Source organism: Equus asinus, chromosome 12, assembly GCF_041296235.1.
Source record: "Equus asinus isolate D_3611 breed Donkey chromosome 12, EquAss-T2T_v2, whole genome shotgun sequence".
NCBI classification, from domain to species: domain Eukaryota; kingdom Metazoa; phylum Chordata; class Mammalia; order Perissodactyla; family Equidae; genus Equus; species Equus asinus.
In genome coordinates, this window is record NC_091801.1 from 56246528 (window position 1) to 56272211 (window position 25684).

The 25684-nt window shown below is 35.9% G+C and overlaps 1 protein-coding gene across 4 annotated transcripts in view; it reads left to right on the plus strand.

Annotated features, from left to right (window-relative positions):
• Positions 1 to 25684, plus strand: part of PKHD1L1 (PKHD1 like 1) — a 150870-nt gene that overhangs the window by 22227 nt on the left and 102959 nt on the right. For all 4 annotated transcript variants that reach the window (XM_070481489.1, XM_070481487.1, XM_070481486.1 and 1 more), the window contains exons 10-22: positions 3259 to 3329; positions 4335 to 4445; positions 6358 to 6447; positions 8584 to 8852; positions 10163 to 10254; positions 13417 to 13576; positions 13885 to 14020; positions 14810 to 14953; positions 16456 to 16613; positions 17805 to 17918; positions 19416 to 19565; positions 20577 to 20701; positions 24721 to 24884. In XM_070481489.1, the coding sequence (XP_070337590.1) occupies positions 3259 to 3329; positions 4335 to 4445; positions 6358 to 6447; positions 8584 to 8852; positions 10163 to 10254; positions 13417 to 13576; positions 13885 to 14020; positions 14810 to 14953; positions 16456 to 16613; positions 17805 to 17918; positions 19416 to 19565; positions 20577 to 20701; positions 24721 to 24884 (1784 nt within the window). The remainder of the gene's footprint in view (positions 1 to 3258; positions 3330 to 4334; positions 4446 to 6357; positions 6448 to 8583; positions 8853 to 10162; positions 10255 to 13416; positions 13577 to 13884; positions 14021 to 14809; positions 14954 to 16455; positions 16614 to 17804; positions 17919 to 19415; positions 19566 to 20576; positions 20702 to 24720; positions 24885 to 25684) is intronic.

Genomic DNA, 25684 nt, shown 5'->3' on the forward strand with positions numbered 1-25684 from the left:
TGCCATGACTGATGGAGGGTTTCAGACACAGAACCACATCTCATCACTACTCAACATGCTGACCGAGGATTCTCTAATGGTGGGATCACCCTACTCTTGAGTTCATTTGCATACGTATGGGGGCATTTGTTGGCTGTCACAGTAACAGGGGTGTGCTAATGTGTTTTTGTAGACAGGACCATGATGTGCCAAACATAAATGAAGTTCTGCCCAAAGTGTCATAGCCTCTCCCATTGAGAAAATGAGCCAGTTGACAGAAATCTAAATAGGTCACATTATTAAGCCATCCAATACTAATACGGCTGTAGTAGAGCAACAGTAGGCTAGGTCTGTTGATTACTACTTTTTGTCTCTGAAGAGAGACTCATTGATCAGAAGTCTGAGAAGAATGGCAATAATACAATCCAAGTAGATGTTATTCCTGGTCAATATTGACAGACTACAAGAGAAGGATGAGATTTGGTCGCTGCATGCGTGGATCTCCTATTGAGTTTGTGAGACCAAATCTGTTATTGTTGTATTTAGAGATCAGCTAGTCTAGACACCTAGAGACAATAGGTTTGTAACAAAGCGATGCCTGGGCTGGACATTTTATTATAGACCAATATAGACTGGACCCAAACCATGAAGAATATTATAATTCAAGGGCAAACCAGAGTGGATGATATGTAAATAGTGCTAAAATTCACATTTGTAGGGGCCGGCCCGGTGGTGCAGCGGTTAAGTGTGCACCTTCCCCTTCAGTGGCCCAGGGGTTCGCTGGTTCGGATCCCGGGTGCGGACATGGCACCACTTGGCACGCCATGCTGTGGCAGGCGTCCCACATATAAAGTAGAAGAAGATGGGCACGATGTTAGCTCAGGGCCAGTCTTCCTCAGCAAAAAGAGGAGGATTGGCAGCAGTTAGCTCAGGGCTAATCTTCCTCAAAAAAAAAAAATTCACCTTTGTGATTTACTTGGGGCAAATAACTTAGAGTCCCATGAATTAACGGTTATTCTCTGCAAGGACATGACCTACTGAAGTATAACTTGATAAGACAGGGAAATATGATTTTATTGAAACTATTAGAAAGTCATGTTAGAGGCAACAATTATTGAGTTTTAAATGATTTCCTGAACTTTACGTGGTTCTTTTATGCTTTCAAAGTCATTCTACCTAAGATGAGAAAAATGAATTCTTAGTTCTCAGTCAATATGAAAGGTATTAATTGCCAAATCTGTCCTATATCTCTCAGAGAAATGATTATCCAAAAATAGACAGTTTGAATGATCAAGCTTGAATGTGATTGATAAGTATTCATAAATCAATATGCTGCATTAACATGCCCCAAAACTTTCAATTTTAAAAAGCTGGCAAATTTGCATATAATGTAGGCAAAAATACTGCATAAAATTGTTGATCCTGTGATCTTGACTTGTAATTCCTTTTTTTAAAGACAATGGCTGTCCTTTTATATTAATGTCTCAGAATTGATGAAATTGTGTTTCTATATAAAACATTTTTAGACATTTAAGATAACTGTTAAAAATATGACATTTACTACTTCAAATCCTAGTTTTAAGTTTACATGGCATTTTTTAAAATGTCAAATCATTTTATAAACTATAAAATCCATATTTTACAAATTTCAGGAGCATTCCTGAATATCAAATGAACCAATTAAAGACCATTGTGCTACCCATTCTGTATTTCTTTTAATAGCCAACCTTCTCTCCTCTCTTACCTCAAGTTCAAACAACAGCTGTTCCAAACTGATAAGGTTCAGATGAAGCTGCCTTAATTGAGAAATGCCTAGTCATTATCAGTGAATTAGTGAAAATCACCTCAGTGTCATACCAAACAAATTACATTCAAATTTTATATCAGGAGGCAATTTTTCCACCAACTTAAGAAGCAGAGTTAATTTTTCAGATGCAAGATCTGATCACAGACAGTATTGTTGGAACTGACATTGTTTCAGATCTATGAGATATCAACTGAAAAGCTTATAACATAAAAAATATAAAATCCGATATAAATTTCTTAAATCACTAAAATAAATAAATAAAATATTTTCAGGGACTTTTTATTCTTCAAGTGCACATTCTAATGCCTGGGCTAGATTTAAAGGGAGTTAACTGTTGGTCTCAACCACAAGGTTTGCATTTTCCTTTTAGATTCTAGTTCAGTGCGTTCTAATTGGGATGAATGGGTTTGAGTCTTCACATTTGAAATTCTTAACTTTTCTAATTCTGACTTTCATTGAGCTAATTAAGAGGACAGCATTTAATTTCTAGGATCAGATTCTTTCCCTTCCCCACCCTCCAGGCTATGGAAGTGCAAATGTGTATCTATCAAAAAATATAAGTAGGCTCTGTGTTCATTAGGGATGCCTTGACTTTGGCGGATTGTCAACTTGCTCTCCTCCATGTGCACACTCACACACATTCGCAGCAGGAGAGGAGAACTGTGTGGTATACAGCTTAGGACTCAGGGCTCTTTTCTCGAACTGCCTGGGTTCAAATTCTATTTCTGCCACTTATTCTGTGATCTTGAGTAAGATAAGTAAATTCTCTGAGTTTTACCTACCTCGTGGGGTTGATGTAAGGATTGCATGGCACAATTACTTAAAAGGTTTAAAAAAATCTTCAAAACTTAAAAGTCTTAGCATGATATGTTCAATAATGTTAGTTATTATGACACTAAATAGGTTATAAGAGAAGAGGGAGAGGGATGGTCACTGGAAGAGCCTAGCCTTTATGAAAGATAATCCTCTTGGTTTTTTGTGGAAATATAAATTCTTACTTTATTGAGTTATAGTTTGCATATAATAAAATGCACATATTTTGTATGTGCAGTTCAGTAAGTCCTGACAAATGTATATTTGTATACCTCTATATTTGCGTACCCGATAACTAAATCAAGATCTAGAATTTTTTTTTTAGTGGGGAAGATTGGCCCTGAGCTAACATCTGTGCCAGTCTTCTTCTATTTTGGATATGGGATGCCGCTACAGCATGTCTTGATGAACAGTGGGTAGGTCCACAACCAGGATCTGAACCTGTGAACCCCAGGCCACCAAAGTGGAGTGTGCAAACTTCACCACTATGCCACTAGGCTGTCCCCAAGATCTGGAACATTTTTATCTTCCCAATGAGTTCTGTCCAGCTCCTTTGCAAATTATGACATGATTTATATTACTAAAGTAAAAAAATAAATAACATTTTCCTAAAATAAAGTTCATGTTTAAAGGAAAAATTTTACGTTTTTTTAAAACAGGAGTTTCCCACAAAAAACGGCATATTTTGTTTCTTCTCTGAACAAAATTTCAATGTTTCAAACATATGCAGGTATGTGACTTTCTCTCAGTCTGTATGTGTGTGTGAGAGACAGAGAGAGTAAAAGAGAGAGATGTGTATGCTTCATTTCATCATATCAAAGACAATAATGATTTAAGGTACACTGTATTGTTTTATGTACTTCTGGGAAGGAAAACCGCCTAAGATGGGAAGTCTAACAGGAAGCACTGTCCTTAAGCTAGGGCCCTGAGGACTACACTCCTAGTGTCAGGTTGACTGGGAAATAATCTCATCACACTTACAGAGACAGAAGGGAAACTTACACATCTCAACTTTGGCTGTTGGTTGAGGGAGGAAAAAAAAATCTCTACTGTCAATTTAAACCACAAGCCAGTGCTGTCTCAGATTTACACTGTCACTGTGGCCCAAAAGAATCCTCAAGCAAATTATAATTTATTTTAATTTACGGAGATCTCAGGTTGGTTGTACCTTTAGGAGACTGTCAGAAACAACTGAAATCCTGCTGGAAGAAGTGTGCTTCATTCCAGTTAGGAGTGATGGAATGGCACATTCCCATTTTAGGGATGTTCAATGTGAAAAAAAAATTTGTGTGTTGGAATCAATCAAATATGATAAATCCTGACTTTTTCTTGAAATTTATCCAATGTGAAACTTCTATGTGAAAGCATATAGAGCTTTGATAGAACTAATGAGAATAAAATTTAATAAGATTCTACCATATGTCATACACTGAGCTCTTTTTGCCAATATACCTTTATATATAAAGCCAAAAAAATTCCAGTCACAGTTAATGTATTACATATGAGAAAAATATAAATATAAGACGTGGGCTCATAACTATAAGAAGGATTCATTCTTCAAGAGCATCAGAGGCAAAATAGTGAAACACCTAATTGATTCATTTGGTAATCTAAAACCAACACTGTGCTAGGTGCTATGGCTAAGTAATTTGGAAAATTTTTTAAAAAATCAAGCATTTGGGTTTATGTGTAGTATTCACATTTTATTTCATGTGCTTCCCCTCCCCCTCCGCAGAGGTCACTACAATTTCACCTTCACAAGGAAGCATTCAAGGTGGCACCACTCTAACGATAAGTGGACAGTTCTTCGATCAGACAGATTTCCCAGTCAGAGTTCTAGTTGGAGGTATTTTTCATGATTTTTAATATATTAATTTATAAGAACAAATCTTACCTTTTCTCTGATAATTTGTAAGAAGAATAATAGTCTTTTCTCAATTAATGTCATAAATTTAAAGCTTGGTATTTTCACGTAGGCATTTGGTTTGGGGGCTTGATGCTTCTCTCAGTTTTCTGATGAGGGCCACTCCTTGCAGCCTTCCATGACTAGGACTTGGGCTCTGGTACCAAAGGCATTGTGTGGTCGCTGTGGCTGCCATCCTTCAATTCCTCACCATACTTAGAGACATGCGTTCCCTCTATTTAACAAACTCTTAAATGCCCTTTGGAACTGTTGCTACTTCTCAAAGGATTGGCTAATTATGGAGTAATTTAAAGTAGTATTTGTTGGAGATACTCTCCTCATCTCTTCTCAGATACTGTGTCTTGTCTGGATATCCATAATTACTGATGATATTCGCCTTGGAAAGACCATTAATTAATGTTTTGTTTTCAAATGTCCTTGGGGCTTGGTTCTCTGGTTTTCATCACGTTTTTGTGTCTCGTCTAGATCTGTTCAGAGTTAGGGAGGTATGTAGCTCAAAAGGGATATTGGGGTGAATATAATAATGGGGATCTTCCCACTCAGTCATAGTGACCTAACTTACCCCAATGGGCAGGGAACAGGATGTCTGCCCATGCAAATGGCACATGCATTTTCTGATACAGCCCTCTGCTCAGGTATTTTCTACTTTTAGTGAATCTGCTCATAAATCAGACAAAATGTGATTTAAGAAGAGAAATTAATATAAAGCATCCTCATCTGACTCTTATACAATATGTTTCCTATGCCTATGAATCCTTGCTGGTCACCTGCATAAATATGAAAACCAGACCATAAGATTTTTAAATTTCATATATGTTATCTGATGTTTTAAATATTTAAACCAGGAGCATAAAGTATTTTTACTTTATATACTGTGTTTTATGATCTGATATTATGATACAGTTGATATGCAAATATACCATGTTAATATTTTATGATATTCCATTGCCATTAATGTGACAACCAGATTCAAAATTTTGAATCCTCAATTTCTTGAAAATAATGATTTGTTTATGTATCTTTCCTTTGCTCCAAACAAAATGGGCTAAGTTGGTTCAATATACCGTTCAGATTACTGTTTTATAGTTCACTTTTCTTGCATCCACAAAGTATTCAAGATAATGAAAGGTAGTGTTGAAGTATAAATTTTCCAGGCCACCAAACACAACTTGGCAAAGATACCTTCCTTCATTTGCTACTCTTTGCCTCACTTTTTGTGGACTGTGATTCCCAAATAGTAAATGACTTTACCTGAGGCATTGTGAGAGACTCATGGAGGTCTAAAACATAGACGCTTCCTTCAAGTCTAATGTGCTTATGTACAAGTCTGATCATTCTCATTTAGACCCTTGTCTGTTTTGGTTTCCGTCTGCCTGTGAAAATACCATTTACAGATTATTATCCCTTTTTCATTTGAAGAACTAGACTAAACCACCTTTTTTTTTTATTACTAAGAGGACTGGGATCGTCTGCTTTTGCAAATTCTGAACATAATGGATTTATTCAGCAACTTGTCTACAAGGAACATAATATAAGCCTTCACTTTAGACCCAGAAGTGAAATGTTTTAGTTGACATAGTTTTATTCTGTTTCTAGAAGTTGTGAAATTTTCTGATTCAGACTTGTGGTATTTTGCCAGGAAAAGGTTGCCTTGTGGAAGTATGACACTTAATGAGTGGTAAGCTCTAATGGAGAATGTGTAAAGGAAATGAAACCTCCCACTCCAACTCTGCCTCTTGCTTGTGCAATTTTGTTTTCATTGAAAGTATTTCAAGTGATGTGATTTGCATTCTGAAGCTCAGTAGTAATAGTCCTGCATCTTGCTTCTTTATAGGTCAAGCCTGTAATGTTTTGAATGTCACAGAAAATAGCATACATTGCAAGACACCTCCTAAACCTGATATTCTCAGAACTGTATATCCAGGTAAGTAGTCAGGCCATTTCTACATTTATATAAGAAGAATATTATTGACATATATCATTAGCGTTTTAGTCCATTTGGGCCGCTATAACAGAATCCCATAACTGGGTAGCTTATAAACAACAAAGAAGGTGGGAAGTCTAAGATCGTGGTACCAACAGATTGGTTGTCTGGTGAGGACCTGCTTCCTCATGGATGGCACCTTCTCAGGGCTAGAGAGCTCTGTGGGATCTCTTTTATAAGGGCCACTAATCTCATGTTTAAAGGCTTCATTCTCGGGGCTGGCCCCGTGGCCGAGTGGTTAAGTTCGCGCGCTCCGCTGTAGGCGGCCCAGTGTTTCGTTGGTTCGAATCCTGGGCACGGACATGGCACTGCTCATCAAGCCACGCTGAGGCAGCGTCCCACATGCCACAACTAGAAGAACCCACAACGAAGAATACACAACTATGTACCGGGGGGCTTTGGGGAGAAAAAAGGAAAAAATAAAATCTTAAAAAAAAAAAAATAAAAAAAAATAAAGGCTTCATTCTCGTGAGCTAATCACCTTCCAAAAGCCCCACCTCCTAATAACATCACATTGGGCATTAGGTTTCAATCTATGAGTTTTGGGGGACACAAAATTTCAGCCCATAACAGTTATAACAAAAAATATTATTTGAACCTTTTAGAACTTGCAGTGAGAATTATAATAAATGTCTTCCCAGTTTTTTTCTTTCTACTTTCTGGATTAGGAAATACTTGTACTAAAATAGTTGCATCAAGTCTTCACAAGTGGAGGTAAACCCAGCCTAAATTCCTCAGGCACCCGACTGGAAACAGCGCGTCTCTATTGATCGAGTACAATGCTGCCTTCATTTCAAAGTAAAGGATGATCGCTAACTGTTATTACAGGCTACATGGACATTTAAAAGATGTATTTTCCTGGTTAAAAAATAAATGGCAGAAGTTCAATCTTTACTTGCGTAGAATGATTTAGGAGTGATAACAGGGGATGAGAGAAATGGAACTCAGAATGCTTTTCAGACTCTCACCTGTGGCCCAGTGCAAGTGTAGCTGATGGCACTGATATTGCTACTGATGCCACTGAAGTGCTGTGCATGTGTTTGAGTGGGGTGTGTATCTCATATCTTGTGCACACAATGAAATCGGTTTATGATTGTATCATTGGTTGATATTTGAAGCCAAATAAATTCTGCTTATCAGCCTCTTAAATTTCCTCATTTTGAATGATATTAGAAAAAAATGACCAGTTTAAGAAGAGAATTTTGATATTTGTAGTTGATAACTTTAAAGAAAATTGTATATATCAGAGAACAGTGCTGCTGCAAAATGTTCAAGTACTCAAGCTTTTCTCCAACCAAACCCAGCTGAAGAGAAGGAGCCATTATTTTCTAGATCCAGACACTCCAGACAAGCTTAAGGCTGCTGGAGGAAGGTGTGAGCCTGATTGTTGTATTTAAGGAAGAAAAAAAAGCTGAGATGGTTCCCTTATTATAAGGAAAAAACCTACTCACAGGATTTACACTGTTAAGTGTAGGTATACCTGAATGAGAATATTCTCTCTCCAGTTCTGTCCAATAAGGGGATGAAATCCTGGAGCAGAAGTAATGTGAAAAACAAATATTGACAGAAATCTTAAGGCCAATAGTGTCTGTTCGTTGATTAGTTGTAAGCCATTAATTGAATAACTTTTGTTAGAATAATCAGAGCAAAAGTTTTGTAATCAAATGGTGTGAATCTTGAAGTTTTGAGTCTCAACTCTATAAAGCAACATCAGTTATATCATAGGTAATTATTATTATCTAAAGTAAAACACTAAGTTACGGGTGTTTTACATATATGTATGAACTCTAATCCCCATAGCAACCATGCGTATAGTAATACTATTCCCATTTGACACATGTAGAACCTGAAGTTCAGATATGTGACATAATAATAAACAAATTGTAGACTGTCTCAATAGCACTCTATCCTCTGGATACAGGTACATGTAGGAGTATGTATAATAGTTTTATTTACACACAAGCTCTAAAAATGTGAACAGAAATAGAATATCTATAACCACCAGCCAAGTAGAAGGCCTTTGAGACACTGCATCAAAATTCTGCTGAAAGGAATCTTTTATTTTGTTTTGTTCAGGTGGGAGAGGCCTGAAGCTTGAGGTATGGAACAACAGCCGGCCAGTACGTCTTGAAGAGATTCTTGAATACAATGAAAAAACTCCAGGGTACATGGGTGCCAGCTGGGTAGATTCAGCATCCTATATTTGGCCCATGGAGCAAGACTCATTCGTTGCGCGCTTCAGTGGATTTTTGGTGGCTCCAGATTCTGATGTTTATAGATTCTACATCAGAGGTGATGACCGTTACGCTATTTATTTCAGCCGGACTGGAATTCCAGAAGATAAGGTAGGGAAGCCACAGAATACTATTTGATATTATAGAAACAATATGATAACCTTCATATGTGTCTCATTTATTCTAAACCAAAACTAATGAATATGTTAAAGAATTTATGAGATACATTTTCATGCGGTTAGGGTCTTGGCTATTTCAACACATGTGATATGAACTATAAAGTTGTCATAGAAAACTTATGGCCTAAAAGAAAATGCTTTCTCATATCTAAATTTTCTCTAGCAGGGAGAAAATTCATATGTTTCCTTTCAGATTGAAGACTATTTTTATTATGAGAGAATTATAACCACACGTAGGAAATTTGGAAAAGAGTGAAAATAGTTCACTACCCTACTAGACCTATTTCACTATTACTTAGTCATGAAATTAAAGTCTGTATCTCCTTATGTCTTGATTTTGTTTTCCATGTAAATGGGATCATACATCCAATTTCATAGTCATTTTTTGTCACATATTGGTATTTCCACATCTTATTAAATAATTTGTCTAACACCATTTTCTAATGACTAAATAGTATGTTATTGCATGTGTTTGCTAAACTTAGATAACTTTCTCCATACTGATAAGTTTTAATTTACTTCTGATTTTTTATGACTATAATATTCTGTTGAACATTTTTGTTCATTAAATTATTTTGTATTTTGTATTATTTCTTTAGGACAATTTCATAAATGTGAAACTAATAGATCAAATCAAAAGAACTTTTTATGACCTAATATAAATGGCCAGGTTGCCTCCCAGCTGGATGAAAAGGTTTAAACTGCTGCCTATAATAGATGAATTCCTAGCTTTTCAGCACGTTTCCTCCAAAGATGGTTTAGTCATTCCAAAGGGGTGCCCCAAGTCTTCCCATCCTAGTATGCAGACTTATTTAGTTATGTTTGGCATCTTTTTAATGATTTCATTTTGATTAAATCCCTCAAAGTTATCTGCAGAGCAAAAGAATATTTTGTTTAACAATAATACCCTTCCTTTTGGTGTGTATCTGTCTTCCGTCGCAGCTCTAACTGTGGAAAAGCTGTGGTCTGTGGGTATTCATTGTATAGTGGTGCTGACGTTAGTGAAGGGTGGAAGCAATGAAGCGAGCTTTGAGAATTTTTAAAAATTCTAGTTCATCATGGATAACAGATCTTAGAAGAAAAATATGAAGTAATTTTGCATTTTTCTATTCATAAACATTCTAAGACTGACAGAAATAGTAAATGATAAGTAAATAAATGCTGAAAAGGTTTATTAATAAGTTCTCCTCTCTCTTTCTCTCTCTCTTCTCTCTCTCTCTCTGTCTTTCTTTTTGGGATAAGGTGAGGATTGCATATCATTCTTCCAACGCCAATAATTATTTTACCAGTCCAACACAAAGATCAGATGATGTTCATCTTCAGAAAGGAAAAGAGTAAGGTTTTTTCTTTTCTTTAAATTGTTATGTGATGTTTAAAAACTATAAGTTTATATCTAAAATATTTTTAATTTGTTTTATTGGTGGATGTGCTATTAGTTTATTGGCTTAATTTATAATTGGTCATTCTCTATAATTTTATTAAATTTTGTTTCTACAGTTTCAAGAATACTGGCATTCAGCTAACAAGGGCAATTTGAAATCTAAATTAACCCTGTTGAAGAAATTATAATTTTGTGAAATTTACTTAATCCTGTTTTTAGTTTCTACTAGGACCTTTGGTTAATCCAGCCATCTAATTTCTCTGCTTCTACCTGAGCTCTTGAATATTACTAGAGAACAATCACAGAACCACATGGATTGGTGCCACAGTTAATATGTATTTAATATTCACTGATTTATTCCAGTCCCTTGGCCAGGTACTGGAAATTTAAAATAAATGATATTAAAATACACTCTCTGCCCTTAAGGAGTACATCATTTAGTGCTTAAAGGTCAATTCTAGGGAGAAAATGAGGGTGTCATTCAAATAGCAATAATCTCATTTAAAAAGCCATTCAGGATTACTAGAAAACAGGGAGATAAAAGACATGATATATTTAAAATAGCTAAGTTACATGGAGAGCATCAAAAATTCATTGAGATTAGCTTCCATTTATCGTTTATATCTGTTAGGTTTTGCTGCATAAGGAACTCCCCCCTGGGCCGGCCCCGTTGCTGAGTGGTTAAATTATTGCGTTCCGCTTCGGCAGCCCAGGGTTCGGATCTTGGGCACGGACATGGCACCACTCGTTAGGCCATGTTGAGGCGGCATCCCACATGCCACAACTAGAAGGACCCACACCTAAAATATACAACTAATTACTGGGGGGATTTGGGGAGGAAAAAACAGGGAAAATAAAAAGAAGGTTGGCAACAGTTGTTTGCTCAGGTGCCAATCTTTAAAAAAAAAATAAACTCCCCCAAATTTAGTAGCTTAAAGCAGCCCAATTTTGTGATTGGCTGGGCAGTTCTTTTGGTCCTGGCTACTTTTGTTGGGCCTTGATGGTCTAGGATGGCCTCACTCACATATCTGGAGCCTCAGCTGGCATGGTTGGAACTTAGATATCTGGGGCATCCCACTTCACATGGTCTCTCATCTTCCGGGAGGCTCACCCAGGCTCGTCACGTTGGTGAATGGGTTCCCAGCAGAAAATAGGGCAATTCCCAATGCACTTCTACTTTTTAAGACTGCTTGTGTCACATTTGCCAATATTCTGTTGGCCAAAGCAAATGGCCAAACCTAGATTTAGGGGGGAAAGAAATAGACTTCACTTCTTGATGGGAGGAGGTTTTTTTTAATATTCTACCACACCAGCCTTCCAGATATTAATGAGATTATGCTTATAGGCAGCACCATGAAGATTTGGTGGAGGTGGACAGAGAGGGTTGGGATCAACGGTACCTGAGAGCAATCACACGTAGTGTTCTCACTGAGGTCTTAGTAATAACGATATAGGGACGGCATTCCATTCTTTTCCTCCTGCTCCTTCTACTGTTACATCTTTGTACAGTTAAACATTTTCTTTTTTAACCAAGATCACTGGACCAATTCAGGGTAAATGGAGTACCTAATTAATCCCTGCTGCTATTGTGTCAGTACATCTTCAGGTTTTCCCTTGGCCTTGGAAAATGAGTTCGATTTACCTACTTGGCAGAAGCACAGGGCTTGCATGAAAGTGACTGGTAATACATCAGCTGCCTGATATCTGTACTCTTGAAAAACTAGCTTGGAATTCACACACTGCACTTACAATAATGGCTGTGAATTCTGAAACTGAGGCCACTGTAGCTGGTTTATTGCATAGTGGTCCCTGGGGCCTTTCCAAAGGTAGCTGATATTGCCAGTTCATTCTACTCAGGTGATATAGCCCCATGTGCATGCTTCTTGGGTCACCCCCTTCTACTTTGAATCCTACCTCAGTTACTAACTTTTAAATAATCTTTCAATTTTTAAAACTCCCTTAGTTTCTGTTATTCATAGGAACAAAGAGAATAATAATATATATTTTATAGGATTTTGTGAAAATTAAATATAAGCGTCTGTAAAGTGCTCAGCTTAATGTCTAGCACATAGAAAGTGCCTCAGAAATATTTTTAAGCTGCCAGTAAGGATATAGAATTTAATGGTTCTTCTTTGAGTCCTACTCCTTAATTAGCTTTGACCACCTCCATTTGGCAGAGCTGGCAAACAGGTTCTCGGGGCGACCAAGAGTGTGATGTAATCTTCAAATATCAGTTCTATGAGGGAGATGACTCAAAGCCCCGTCTTCCTAGATAGATGAGAGGCAGTAAATGTCTCTCATTCAGTCTTCCACGAGCTGTAGATACTTACTCTCCATATACAAAAGATGTGACGCAATTTAGAGGAACTCCCAGCTGGCCTCTCTGAAGATGGCAGCAATGGTGATATTGATGGATTTAGGTAGGAAAGCAGTAGCTTTGCACTCAACTGTAACAACTGGTCAGTAACACCTTATCCTGGATAGGCTGTTGGATGATAGACAGGGGGCCTCAGGAATCAAGAATTCCAAATATAAGATGTGAATCCCATTCAGCTTGTTGGAGGGCCATAGTCAATCTAATCAGTAAAAATTTCCTGAGGCAATATTTTATTTCCTAAATTAGAAGGGGAGCCAATATTTAAGGAACATGAGAGGAAAAGTTTTCATCCCTGACACATATAACCACTCAGATACAAAATACATAATATGTCTTAAGTTTGCCTGTCAGTTTCTCACACCCTAAAGTATTTAACCTCTGCATGTCCTCTGTTTTATGCCAGGGAGTTTGTATTATAATCTACAATGTAATTTTATTTTAAACTCCTTGAGGATAGGGGTTAGTATCTTTTTCAATAAATATTTATTGACAAAACTGAATGAGTTAGTCATGAATGGGAACAACTTGCTATCTCTAATGTAGATGTCTTACATAATTCATTATTTTAGCAAACCACTGTGAAACTTAATATTTTAATATTTAAAATCAGGAATCCCACAATATAAATCATTTAACAGCCATATATTTTACATAGTGTTGAAATTTGATTCATTGAAAAAATTCAGGACAAGTGTTCTAGAGAAAATAGTTGTATTCATTAATTACTCTATTTTCCAGATATTACGTTGAAATCTTGCTGCAGGAGTATAGACTAAGTGCTTTTGTTGATGTTGGATTGTACCAGTATAGAAATGTTTATACTGAACAGCAGACAGAGGATGCAATAAATGAAGAACAGCTTCTCCAATCCCGGTCAACAGTGGTCCAGGAAGTACAGGTTTGCTGTGATTATAGATCCACCTGATAGAAAGTGAATGTTCAAAGATAGGAGCCCTGTTTGGCTGTTAATTTTACTGGATGAGATGCTGTTTTGGGGAAAAGCAGTCATGGAAAATTATTGAATTGTGAATTGGAGTATCTGTATTATAAACTAACGAGGCTATTATTTGAGAAGACAAACTTCAAAATATTTTATCATTTGCAGTAAAATTGGTCAATAAAAAGACATTGAATAGCTGAATTATAATACTTTTAAAATGTATTTTCTACATAGTAGAGATATGTTGTTTTTTATTTGGAAAATAGGTTATAACATTGGAAAACTGGGAAACAAGTAATGCAATTAATGAAGTGCAGAAGCTCACGGTAACCAGCCCATGTGTGGAAGCTAATTCATGTTCACTTTACCAATATAGATTAATCTATAACATGGAAAAAACTGGTGAGTGGTAAAAGATAAGGGAGATTTTATTTCTCTTCACGTATAGATGAAATTATAAAAAATTGTTTGCTCTAGTCAAATTCTACTGTCTGGGAAATATAGTTTTAATAGTACGCTAGAAAAGGAAGCAAAAAAATATAAAGAAAACCCTTCAGACTGGGATAGAAAACGGCATCAATAAGAACAACTTTCTGATATATACTATCATTTTCTTCTGTAAGGATCATGATAACTTTATATCTAAATGCACATAAGGATTTTATATATCTGTGATTCACAAGCGTAAGTTAAGCTAATAGGAATTAAATTCATCATTACAGAGAAGTAGATATTTCTTTCAATTTCTCAAATGGAGCCATAAACCTATGAGACATGAATTTATCTGTTAATAACCATTGTATTTCTATACTTTATAATAAATTCTGAAAAAAATAATTTTTGCTATTTCTGTTAACTGTTTCAATAAGCAAATATTGATGAGTGCTTTGTGTTTGCCAAATGCAACGCATATTACTATGGGACTATTAAAGCAATAAAATATGCACCCTTTTCTCAAAAGATCACAGTCCACTTAAGCAGTCAGTATTATTGAACTTGAATCAACTTTGGAACACAGTTTCATTAAGTGATAACTTATGTGGTACAGACTATAGTTGCTTTAAAAAATTCAAGTATAAGACATCAGTGCTGGCTGCGGTAGTGCAGAAAGATTTCAACACTGCTTCTTCTTCTTTTTTTTTATTAAAGCCCCTAATCATATGACTTTAATTTTTTTAATTCATCCAAAAGTCTTGCTACCTGCTGATGCTTCAGACTTCATACTGCAATCAGCCTTAAATGACCTCTGGTCTATAAAACCGGACACAGTTCAAGTAATAAGAACACAAAACCCCCAAAGCTATGTTTACCTGGTAACCTTTGTGTCAACTAGAGGTAAGCACGTATTTCGTTTTGCTCTTCTGTACAGTTTTCCTAGGAAACAAATTTGTATACTGTCCAACCCCCCTGAGAAAGGTAAAAGCTCCACAAAATGACAGGAGAAGAATTGCATTCATAGCCTTGATCAAGTTTAGGAGAAATAGAAATTAAGTGGTTAATTTTTTTCTATTGCAATTTAAATTTTGGCTGTATTTCAAGGAATGTACAACTCCAGTGCATGAGAAATATACTATATATATTACAAATGCACTATGACTGTCACAGCCTACTTTATACTTAGCAAAATTAGTGAAGATATTAATTCTGGAAATGGAATTTAAGTGAATCAGTATTGCTGAAGAGACTCTAGTCTGGCCAGATCTTGCGTGATGAAAGGATTCTGTGGTCAAATCCACCGTGGGAAACGCTACATACCACATACTCCCTGAAGATTGATGGAGCTCATTAGCATATTAAAATTTCTGAGGAGTCCTGCAGTGAGAAAAGAGCAAAACAAAACAAAAGCTGTTCACCTGTGTTTAATGCGACATTTTCCAAAACTATTTGACTTCTCTGCCCTTTTCAAGTAATAGCTATTAACTCCCTATTAATGTTTTACATTTTCAAGTCTTAAAGTCAAGTTTAGCAACCAGTTTGGGTATTTGAGATATCTAGCTCATGAACTAGAATCATTATTTTCTAGTTCTTTTATAAGTAAAATGTTGCTTCGTTGTTTATGTCTCATTTTATGAGATTGTTAATCTGATTGTTGAGTGGAGGGTGAAGAACTATGTTTAATATGAATCAAAATTCTAGAAATTTCCAAAAGATTAGATTGTCGAAATGCTATAAAAATGAAGATATGGTTATTCTTGTTCTCCCAGGAATACTTTTACAGATGAGAGAAATTTTAAGGCTTCACCAGAGACCTTAAGAAATATGGTACCAAAATCATAACTGGGCACATTCTCAGACTTTACCCAACAGAGGTCAATGGAATTCTACTGGTAAAGCAACCTCCCAAAGAAAGAGACAATCTGAGGACAAGGGCTATTTCTCTCAAAATGAGATTATATAAACAGACCTAAAATCCTGGGGCTATTTCCTGAAATTCAGCTTTGTACTCTGTTCATATCTAAAGAAAATTGCAATATCCCAGCCTACCCCTTTAGAGTAAGATAATGGTAGTGGAACAAAACGAAAAGAATTTTTGGAATATCCTGCTGCCCATTGATCTTTACCTCACGGTCCCAATACCTTCTGTTTATCTTATTAATAATTCCTTTTAAGCCATGGAAACAGAACCTTAAACAAAGAGCACTTTATCTACTATTTTGTTGTTTCTGCTATGGAGAAATCTGCTCAAATTCAAGGGTCTGCATCTTCTCCATTCATTCTTTTTCTGGGATATTACAACTCCAAATAAAGCCAATTCTCATAAATTTGAATGTCTATTATGGATATATTGACATATTATTAGTTTACTTCTTTAAATTCTGATTAGTACTTTATTGCAGGAGACTTTGATCTGCTCGGTTATGAAGTATTTGAAGGGAACAATGTCACACTGGATATTACAGAACAAACCAAAGGAAAACCCAGTTTGGACACATTCACACTGAAATGGGAAGGGATCAATTCTAAACCTCTTACCCCTTGGTCATCAGAAGCTGAAGTAAGCTCTATGTTAATTTTTTAAACAGAAAGCCATTTAAGTGTCACCTTTCTATTAAGAAAACCACTTAGGGGCCGGCTCCGTGGCTGAGTGGTTAAGTTTGCACGCTCCACTGCAGCCGTCCAGGGTTCGGATCCTGGGCGCGGACATGGCACTGCTCGTCAGGCCACGTTGAGGCGGCGTCCCACATCCCACAACTAGAAGGACCTGCAACTAAGTTATACAGCTGTGTACAGGGGGGGTTTGGGGAGATAAAACAGAAAAAAAAAAAAAAAGATTGGCAATAGTTGTTAGCCCAGGTGCCAATCTTTAAAAAAAAAATTTAAAAAAAGAAAACCACTTAGGAAGTAGTAATACACTCTTCTACTTGGCATGGTGGGTTGGAACCAACCCATAGTGAGCAGAGAAGGGAGGAAACATCACAAAGACAGGGAAGGAAAGGGGAGTTCTTAGGTCTGTGCCAACAGGATCCAGTTTATCTCTATATGGGGTAGCTATTCACAAAGAAAGAATGTTTGCTTGAATAACTGAATTTTGACAACTCTGTACAGTGAGTTTAAGTTCATATTTGTTTGATGATTAATGATCATACACTGTCTGAAGTCCTTAATTCTAAACACCAGTTATGTCTGTGTTTTGCCAGAGAAGTAGATGTGGAAATTATAGGAGCCCTCGTGAGTGCGCACTGATTCCTGTTTTATCCAGGATTATTCATTATTTTTAAAATAATCATAAATGCATGCTTACAGTGTCTGTATCTCTTCTTCTGAAAAACAGAGTGCATTGGAATGTATAGTTTTTTCTAGTTAATCCTGAGTTAATTGGGAAAACTTCATTTGGAATCTGTTTAATTATGTGTTAGTTCATTTAGGTTTGCCTCATTGCCATCTTTAAAAGACTACTAAACCAATCTGTCTACCTTATGTAATAACTAAGTAAGCTAAGATTAGCCACTTGGATGTAACTACTGTCATTCTAAAATAAAACTCTTGAAAAAGTTATTGGACACTAAACTTATCACATATTAACTTAAAATTATTTAGAAAATGACCTCGTAGTTATGGCTAAAATATGGGAAATTATCTTATGCAAATGTTCTATTATAACTAATTGGTAGAATTAGTAGTAAAATTACTAATGTCCAAACTGTTCATGAAAAAGAAGTTACTAAAGTTCGTATTGTTAATTTAGTTTCAGGCAGCTGTGGAAGAAATGGTTACCGCTAAATGTCCACCACAAATTGCAAATTTTGAAGAAGGGTTTGTTGTGAAATACTTCAGAGATTATGAAACTGATTTTAACCTGGTATGGAATGTTTAATGAACTGTGAAAATGACCAAATAAGAAATCTGTAAATGTTTGGAATTTTGTATCTTTTTTGAACTAGCATTAATGCCTTTATCGTTCAAAGTCAAATTGCAAAAATAATTTTGTTGTGTATTACTGGTAAGGTCTGTTCTAGCATCTCCTTGCATTATAAAATGATTCATTTGTGAAAGCAGTATTTCTACTACATATGAATTTTGCCGATCAGTAGAAAGTGGGCAAGAGGAAGAAATGTAAGATTTATAGGTTTTTTCTTTGTTTATTTTCTTCACTTGGATGCAGAGTACATTCTTTTTCCTCACTGGCTTCAGAGAATACAATTTGTAGTAAGGCGTTATGCAGTAAATTGCTTCCCTTGCTTTTTTAGATCATCGTCTGGTAAATTATACAATGCCTAGTCATTGTTTCTTTTTTGGTGAGATATAAAGATTTTTCTTTGATGTACAGTAAAGAAAATTAAAAATACAGTTACCTACCTAAATCTCACTTGAAGATTTGAGAAAGTCAGATATTCACCATTTCCAATTAAATACCGTAAGAGTAAAATATATGTATAGATTAGTTATTCATTTCAGATCAATACCCTAGGAATAAATATGAATCCTTAAAAATATATATCACACGATTCTTTATACGAGCAGATTTATTAGTGAAAAAAAGGGTGAAATCTTTCCATTTAATGGGCTACCTTTTCAACTTAATTCAATAAATATACATGTATTCCACTTCTACTCTCCTGAAGGTGGTACTAGCAGCGGAATTGCACGAGTAATTTACGTCATACTCCTTTCCTACTGCATCTCCCATCGTCATCACGACACACATTCTGTGCACTACCGTACCTTGACTATTTGCATTTCCCAGCACCACTCTGTCATGTCTCTGCTGCTACGCACATATTTTACCCTCTCTGAAGCCTGTTGGCCCCTTTTTCCTTTCAAATAACTCCTGTTCATCTTTACAGACCTCTCACTTGTCACTTCCTCTGAGTCATCTTGATGCTTTTATGTGAGTTAGAGGTCTCTTCAGCCTTGGTATTATAATCTTTGGTTCCTTTGTCCCAAACTGGCGGGCTCCTGTGTATAGGAATAGTGTTCTTCACCATTTGAACCCTAAAGATTAAACAAAAAACAAACAAATGAACAAGCAAATAAAAACCTGGCACACAGTGGGCACAATAAATATTTGTGGAAGGAATGAATAAATATCCTTAAGGAGTTGATAAAATAAGGAGAAAGATAGGACCTGGGAAATAGTCAAATACAATGACTAGGGAGTATATATGATTATGGATCCAAATGAGCGGTACAGGATGAGAGCTTTAGAATTTCCCAGAAGAGAGAGAACATTTCAAGTTAAAGTAGTCTGGGAAGCAGTGGGATCTGAGTAGGAACTTGAATGACCAGGGTGGAGATTTTGGGGAATAAAGCAGGACAATAAATCATGTTTTCACTTGAAATATGATTGTTTCTGTAGAAACATATTAATAGAGGGCAGAAGACAGCTGAAACTGATGCTTACTGTGGTCGTTATTCCCTGAAAAACCCAGCTGTTCTTTTTGACTCAGCAGATGTTAAACCAAACAGACTACCATATGGAGACATTTTATTATTTCCTTATAATCAGGTAAGCTTAACAAAATGATATGCTAATTAAATCTGTGAAATACCTTGGTAATAAAATTTCATGAAATTTTAAGATAGGGAAAAGTGCTTGTCATATGAAATCATGTCACATTGGACAGGCACTGCAGTTCACATTCTGAGTGTTTGCGATTTCCTCTTCTGCTGATTCTCAAAAAAAGAAACTAAAAAAGTATGTAGTACCATGTACCTGTATTCTGCTTTATCTCGTAATTTCAGAAAAAATTATTTGCACACAAGTTTAAATACTAAAACAAATGTGTGTAATCTCCTCAAAATTCCTTCGTTATTTAAGAAGAAACAAAAATGGATAGCTTCATAGAGTGATCCTGAGTATGAATCAAGGAATAGTGAAGGAGAATCCTGAGCGGAGGAGATGGCAGGTTTAGGATAGGTATTTAAGACTAGCACTCATAGATTTACTCTGTCTTTTGTTTTGAAATTTTCAAATTGTGACCTATATTCTAAAGTTCTAAATTCTAAATATATTCGGCATGCTTAAGGTGTTGTGGAACATTAAGTTGATACTTAATTACTATTTTACGGTGACATTCATCATCTCTAAATGCTCAGCTGTGTTCACATCCCAATTAATCCACCTGAATATTTATCTCTCTTCTCCCTCTCTGTGTAATGGACTTTTAAATTCACTCTAAAGTTTAGTTAGAGCCTGACTTAAATCTAACATGGCTCCATGACTATACGGAGTGAATTATTTCCATTTTTTAAGGAAACCATATCTAAGAAAACAATAAACAATTAATCATTAATTATAAGGTCACTTCAAGCCCGCTTCCTCTTCTGGAAAATCTTTCCCAATTCTTCTGCTCCTAATTGACTGAAATTAATCATTCCTTTCTCTGTGTTCCAATACATTTTGTCTGGAAAATGCTGAATAGTTATTTATTGGATTGGACTGAATTAATTTGAATTGCTACAAACAATTTAATGGTAAGATATTGTTACTGATCTTTTTTTCATATTTTCTGTGTAGTTATGTTTAGCATACAAAGGATTCCTGGCAAATTATATTGGTCTAAAATTCCAATACCAAGACAAAAGCAAGATTACTAGAAGCACTGAGAGACAATTTACATATAACTTTGCTTACGGAAACAAGTAAGTCACACTATGAATTTGAAAACTTAACTTGTACTATAGTATATAAGCTATGAACATAAAACAAACCCATTTCTTATTTGTTTTGGGGAAATATGTGCACCAATGGATCTAAGTGCCATTTTCCTGCCCTCTACATAAGTTTCCTAACAGAAATAGTTGTGCCAAAAATAAATCTGTAGGTTATGAAAATAAAAATTGGTCGAGTGTCACCATCACCCATGACCATTTAAAAGACAAAACAATGGTAAAGTTTAGAATTTAAAACATGTGGTATTAAATCTAATAATGTTCCTAGTTAGTGAAAGAAGGTAGAAAGACTGCCTTATCACAATATTATCATTAGAAATTAATCACTAAAAAAAAGTGCTTGCTACGTGTGAAGGGAGAAAATAAACTATTTCAGTGAATATGCCAAAATTACAGGAGAAAAGATATTTTTAAGTGCTTGGTTTGCCAAAAGTTAGACACCTAGAAATGAAAGTAGAGAAATATAAGGGGAGAAATTAAATAAGCCTAGAGAAAGCTTTTTAGTAATTGTCAAGCCCTCAAGCACAATTTGGTTTTGCATAACTATATTTTGGTTTTTAGTAATTATTGTATCTTCTGAAATTTGTCAATCCTGACTTTGCACTTCCATATATAATACATGTAAAAATTTCACACACAATAGAAGTAATAACGAAGACACATACACGCACAACTTTTGTATATTAAAAACTATTCCCCAGGGGCCAGCCCTGTGGCACAGCAGTTAAGTCTGCATGTTCTGCTTCAGCAGCACTGGGTTCGCAGGTTCAGATCCCAGGTGTGAACATGGCACGGATTGGCAAGCCAGGTTGTGGCAGGTGTCCCACATATAAAGTAGAGGAAGATGGGCACAGATGTTAGCTCAGGGCCAGTCTTCCTCAGCAAAAAAGAGGAGGAGTGGCAGCAGATTTTAGCTCAGGGTTAATCTTCCTCAAAAACAAACAAACATAAAAAAGTATTCCTCATAACATTTAAAGTTATGCTTATTGAAGTGTATTTTATATAAAGTCATAATTCACTCTAAGTGCATAGCTCAGTGAGATTGACAAATGTATACAGTCATGTAAGCATCACCCCAAGAAAGATATTGAACATTTCCTCTCCACAATTTTAGGTTTTTCTTTCACATAAAGTTTATGTCATAAAAACAATCATGGTATAATTTCTATATTTTCAAAAGATTTCTAAGATGTTTCTTTTGTGGGTTTTTTTTCTGTCATAGCTACATAAAAATCTTCTCTGTATTGTATAGATCTGTATAATTTGCATCATACTTTTATAGATATCACTTAAATTGCCATCACTTTGTAATATGTAGAAAGCACTATTCTATTCCCATCATAGGGATGGGATTCTGATAACTCCTCCTTTTAACTACTTAAATGAGAGGGGAGAGAAAATAACCCAAAGTTAGAAATAGAACCAAATGCTAACCGTCAAAAAAACAAAATAAAGACAGGAAATAAAAACACAAGCGATGATAACGGACATTAGAATAATTAGATGGGAAGAAAGAGCAGTCTTGATGGAGGAATTTGTTCCCGGATGAAGATTCTGGATGAAGAAGCTGCTTCCCAGCTCTGCAATTTCATGCTTCCTGTTTTGTACATCATCCCAATACCGTTTTCAAAATGCAGGGACCAGCTTGCATTCCATACCTTTAAAAAGGTATATACTCCAAAATTCATAGAAATATATTGTACTGGAAGGGGAAATTTACTTGTTTAAGGTTTTAACAAAAACTTTTTAGATGGATCACCCATGGGTTGGGGAAAAAGGGTAAAGTGCGTCGACAACCAAGCCAAGGGCCAGGAGGTGCTCCAGGGGAGCTAGGTCCCTGGGATCCATGAGGAGGAAACAAGATGCGCTCATTGGGGCACAGGAACAGTGACAGGTGATCCTTCCCATTATGAAGCAGAAGTTGTTCTTTTTTTTTTTTTTTTTACAGATTTTATTTTTCCTTTTTCTCCCCAAAGCCCCCTGGTACATAGTTATATATTCTTAGTTGTGGGTCCTTCTAGTTTTGGTATGTGGGACACTGCCTCAGCGTGGCTTGATGAGCGGTGCCATGTCCGCCCCCAAGATTCGAACCGGCGAAAGCCTGGGGTGCTGAAGTGGAGCTCGTGAACTTAACCACTGGCCACAGGGCTGGCCCCCAAGAAGTCCTTCTTGAAGGGAAATTTTAACGTGTATTTTGCTATAAGTATTCTCTGCATGCCCGAATTGAACAGTGGAATCACAATTTTAGTTTCAGTGACCACCACCTGCATGTGTTTTACTCCTGTGCAACAGGATTTTGGAAAACTTTACAGATCCCAGTTTTTCCATGTTAGTCAAACCATCACTTACCAAGTCACTGAATAGGTCTTTCCTTTTAGCCTGCAATTTATCTGCTGTGCGGTAATTTGAATATGCAATATATTTGATGGTACTGATAGGATTCCTTTCCCCTAAATGCTACAAGACCTTTAAAAAGAAAATCATGATTTAACAAAGAGTAGGGTTCTTGAGGCCAGCCCCATGGCATAGTAGTTAAGTCCAGAGTGCTCTGCTTCAGTGTCCCAGGTTCACAGGTTTGGATCCTGGGCATGGACCTATACCACTTGTCAAGCCACACTGTGGCGGCACCCCACATACAAAATAGAGGAAGATTGGCACAGATGTTAGCTCAGGGCAAATCTCCCTCACCAAAAAATAAGTAAATAAAGAGTAGGGTTCTCTGGTTAAAACTACTACCCATCAAGGCAAAGTAAACTCTCCTGCTCCTAATGGGTTTTTCTAGATTTGCTGATCAAGTAGACGTGTTAACATTAGTTTATTTTCAGTACAGTGTTAGTCAAAAATGCCATTTTTTCCTAAGAATTTTTCTATAACCTTCCCCAAACAGTGATGTTTGTAGTTGTAAATAAAGTTTTCAAAATCCAAAAAGTAAAGTCTGATTTTCTTTTAGAAAGTGGAATTATCTAACTATAAAGGCACAGCGTGCTGTTCACTTAAGTTCTGATATCATCTGTCGTGTCCTTTTCTCTCATAAAGGGTTCTGTTCAGTATACCAAATTTTCTAAGTAGTAGTTTTTAAAACTCCAGAATCATATCATTAGTGGTAGGATTCTACTTAGAGCCCGAAGCAAATTTAAATTTAAAGAGCACTTTAACTTAATGTCATGTTGCATATAATTTTCTGAAACTGATAGGTCACTCTAAGCTCTGATGCACCGGGGGTGGATCCCATGATGAGTCTGCAAACCATGAAGGAAATGAGAACAGTAGGTACCCAAACAAGCTAGTCAGATAATAACTACAGTGGTAGCTGATGTAAAGATTATTGGTAAACTGTATTTAGTTATTTGAATGACAGTATTTATCTATTTATTGCAAACTTCTGTAGCTGAATTGCTTAATTGTAATTTATGGGATTGCAATGCAGTTATTCTCTAATGGAAAATTTGAATCTAAGTTATATATTTAGAAGGTACTGTGCTACTATTTGTATCTGTAAATAACTTAGCACCTTTTGTGTCAGAATCATGGACAGCGCCACTCCAGTGAGCTCTTTTGGAAGTAATATTAAGTTCCAGTTTTGCTTCTTAGTAATTGGACTGAATTTATTGTTCTGTACCTGACATTTTTTACTAAAATAGTTCACTTCATTCTTGTATCTTGTTTTGCTTGTGTGCTCTACACCAGCGTGCATGCTCCTTAGTTTCCTTACCTGTTGCTATAGAATGATGTTTTACCTTCCTATGGCTACTGCCAAGGCTACAAATAAAAGAAAACCTGTATTGATACACAACATTAAATCTTTTACTATCCATGTCAGTTTCTGCCTACTGTCCCTTGTTATGGCTGCTTTTCTGTGCTAGCAAGTATGCTTTATGGTCTTCTTGTGGAAAAAAAAATTCTTTAAGATTTTAATGCTTTTTATGGTGTATTTGTTTACATTAACATTATGACTGATCTATACACCTAATTAATCAACCATATTTCAGCTGGACCTACACTTGCATAGACCTTCTGGACCTCATACAAACCAAATACACTGGGACAAGTTTTTCTCTTCAGAGGATTAGTTTACAGAAAGCATCAGAATCACAGTCCTTCTATGTGGATATTGTATACATTGGACAGACAGCTACAATCTCAACATGGGATGGTATGTTGTATCATTTCATGTCCACTTAAACCTTCTAAATCTATCTTGTGTTAAAATCTTACCATAGAAATTATTTCTATTCTGTAGTTTAGATAGAAACATTAATCTTTAAATATTTATGTCATTCTTTTATCTCAATAATATTGTTATTTAAATCATGTTATTTTTAATGAATATTAATGAATATTCTAATGAATAGGGCAAGGTGATTATTCTAAGAATAGTGCATCCTCAATGTAAACTTTATCAGTATAGCAAGATTAAGCTTTTATCGTCCTGGATTCTGTTCACAGATATATAAACCATGGCAAACATTTTCATTGTCCTTTGTTGGGGTTTTGAGAACTCAACTACCAAGATAGAGATATATTCCTAAAAAGTATCTATTGTCACTGACATCTGTTTAGCAAGATTGAGTTGAATCTTTCAATGGATTTAATAGCAATAACTAACAATGCTATAAATGAAGAGTTTATTTCTGGTAGTCTTAGCATTGTTTTTCTATTCGTGTTAGTAGACATGCATATGAGCTTTGATAATAAAATACTTAAAATTAAACTGTGACCTTTAAAAAATCAACCTAATTCCAAACAGTCACCTTAAAAAGTATTCACATTTTTCAGGGGAGTTTTGGAATCCTTTCCTTGGAACTGTTTTCAAGTGCAAGGTCATGAGTCAGCTGGTAAAAAATTAAATGTTGCTACTTTAGAGTCACTCCTTTTGAATCCACCATCACCAGACCTACATTGTGATTAATGGGGCACATGTATAAGACAGCTGATTTGTGGTGGGATAAATGT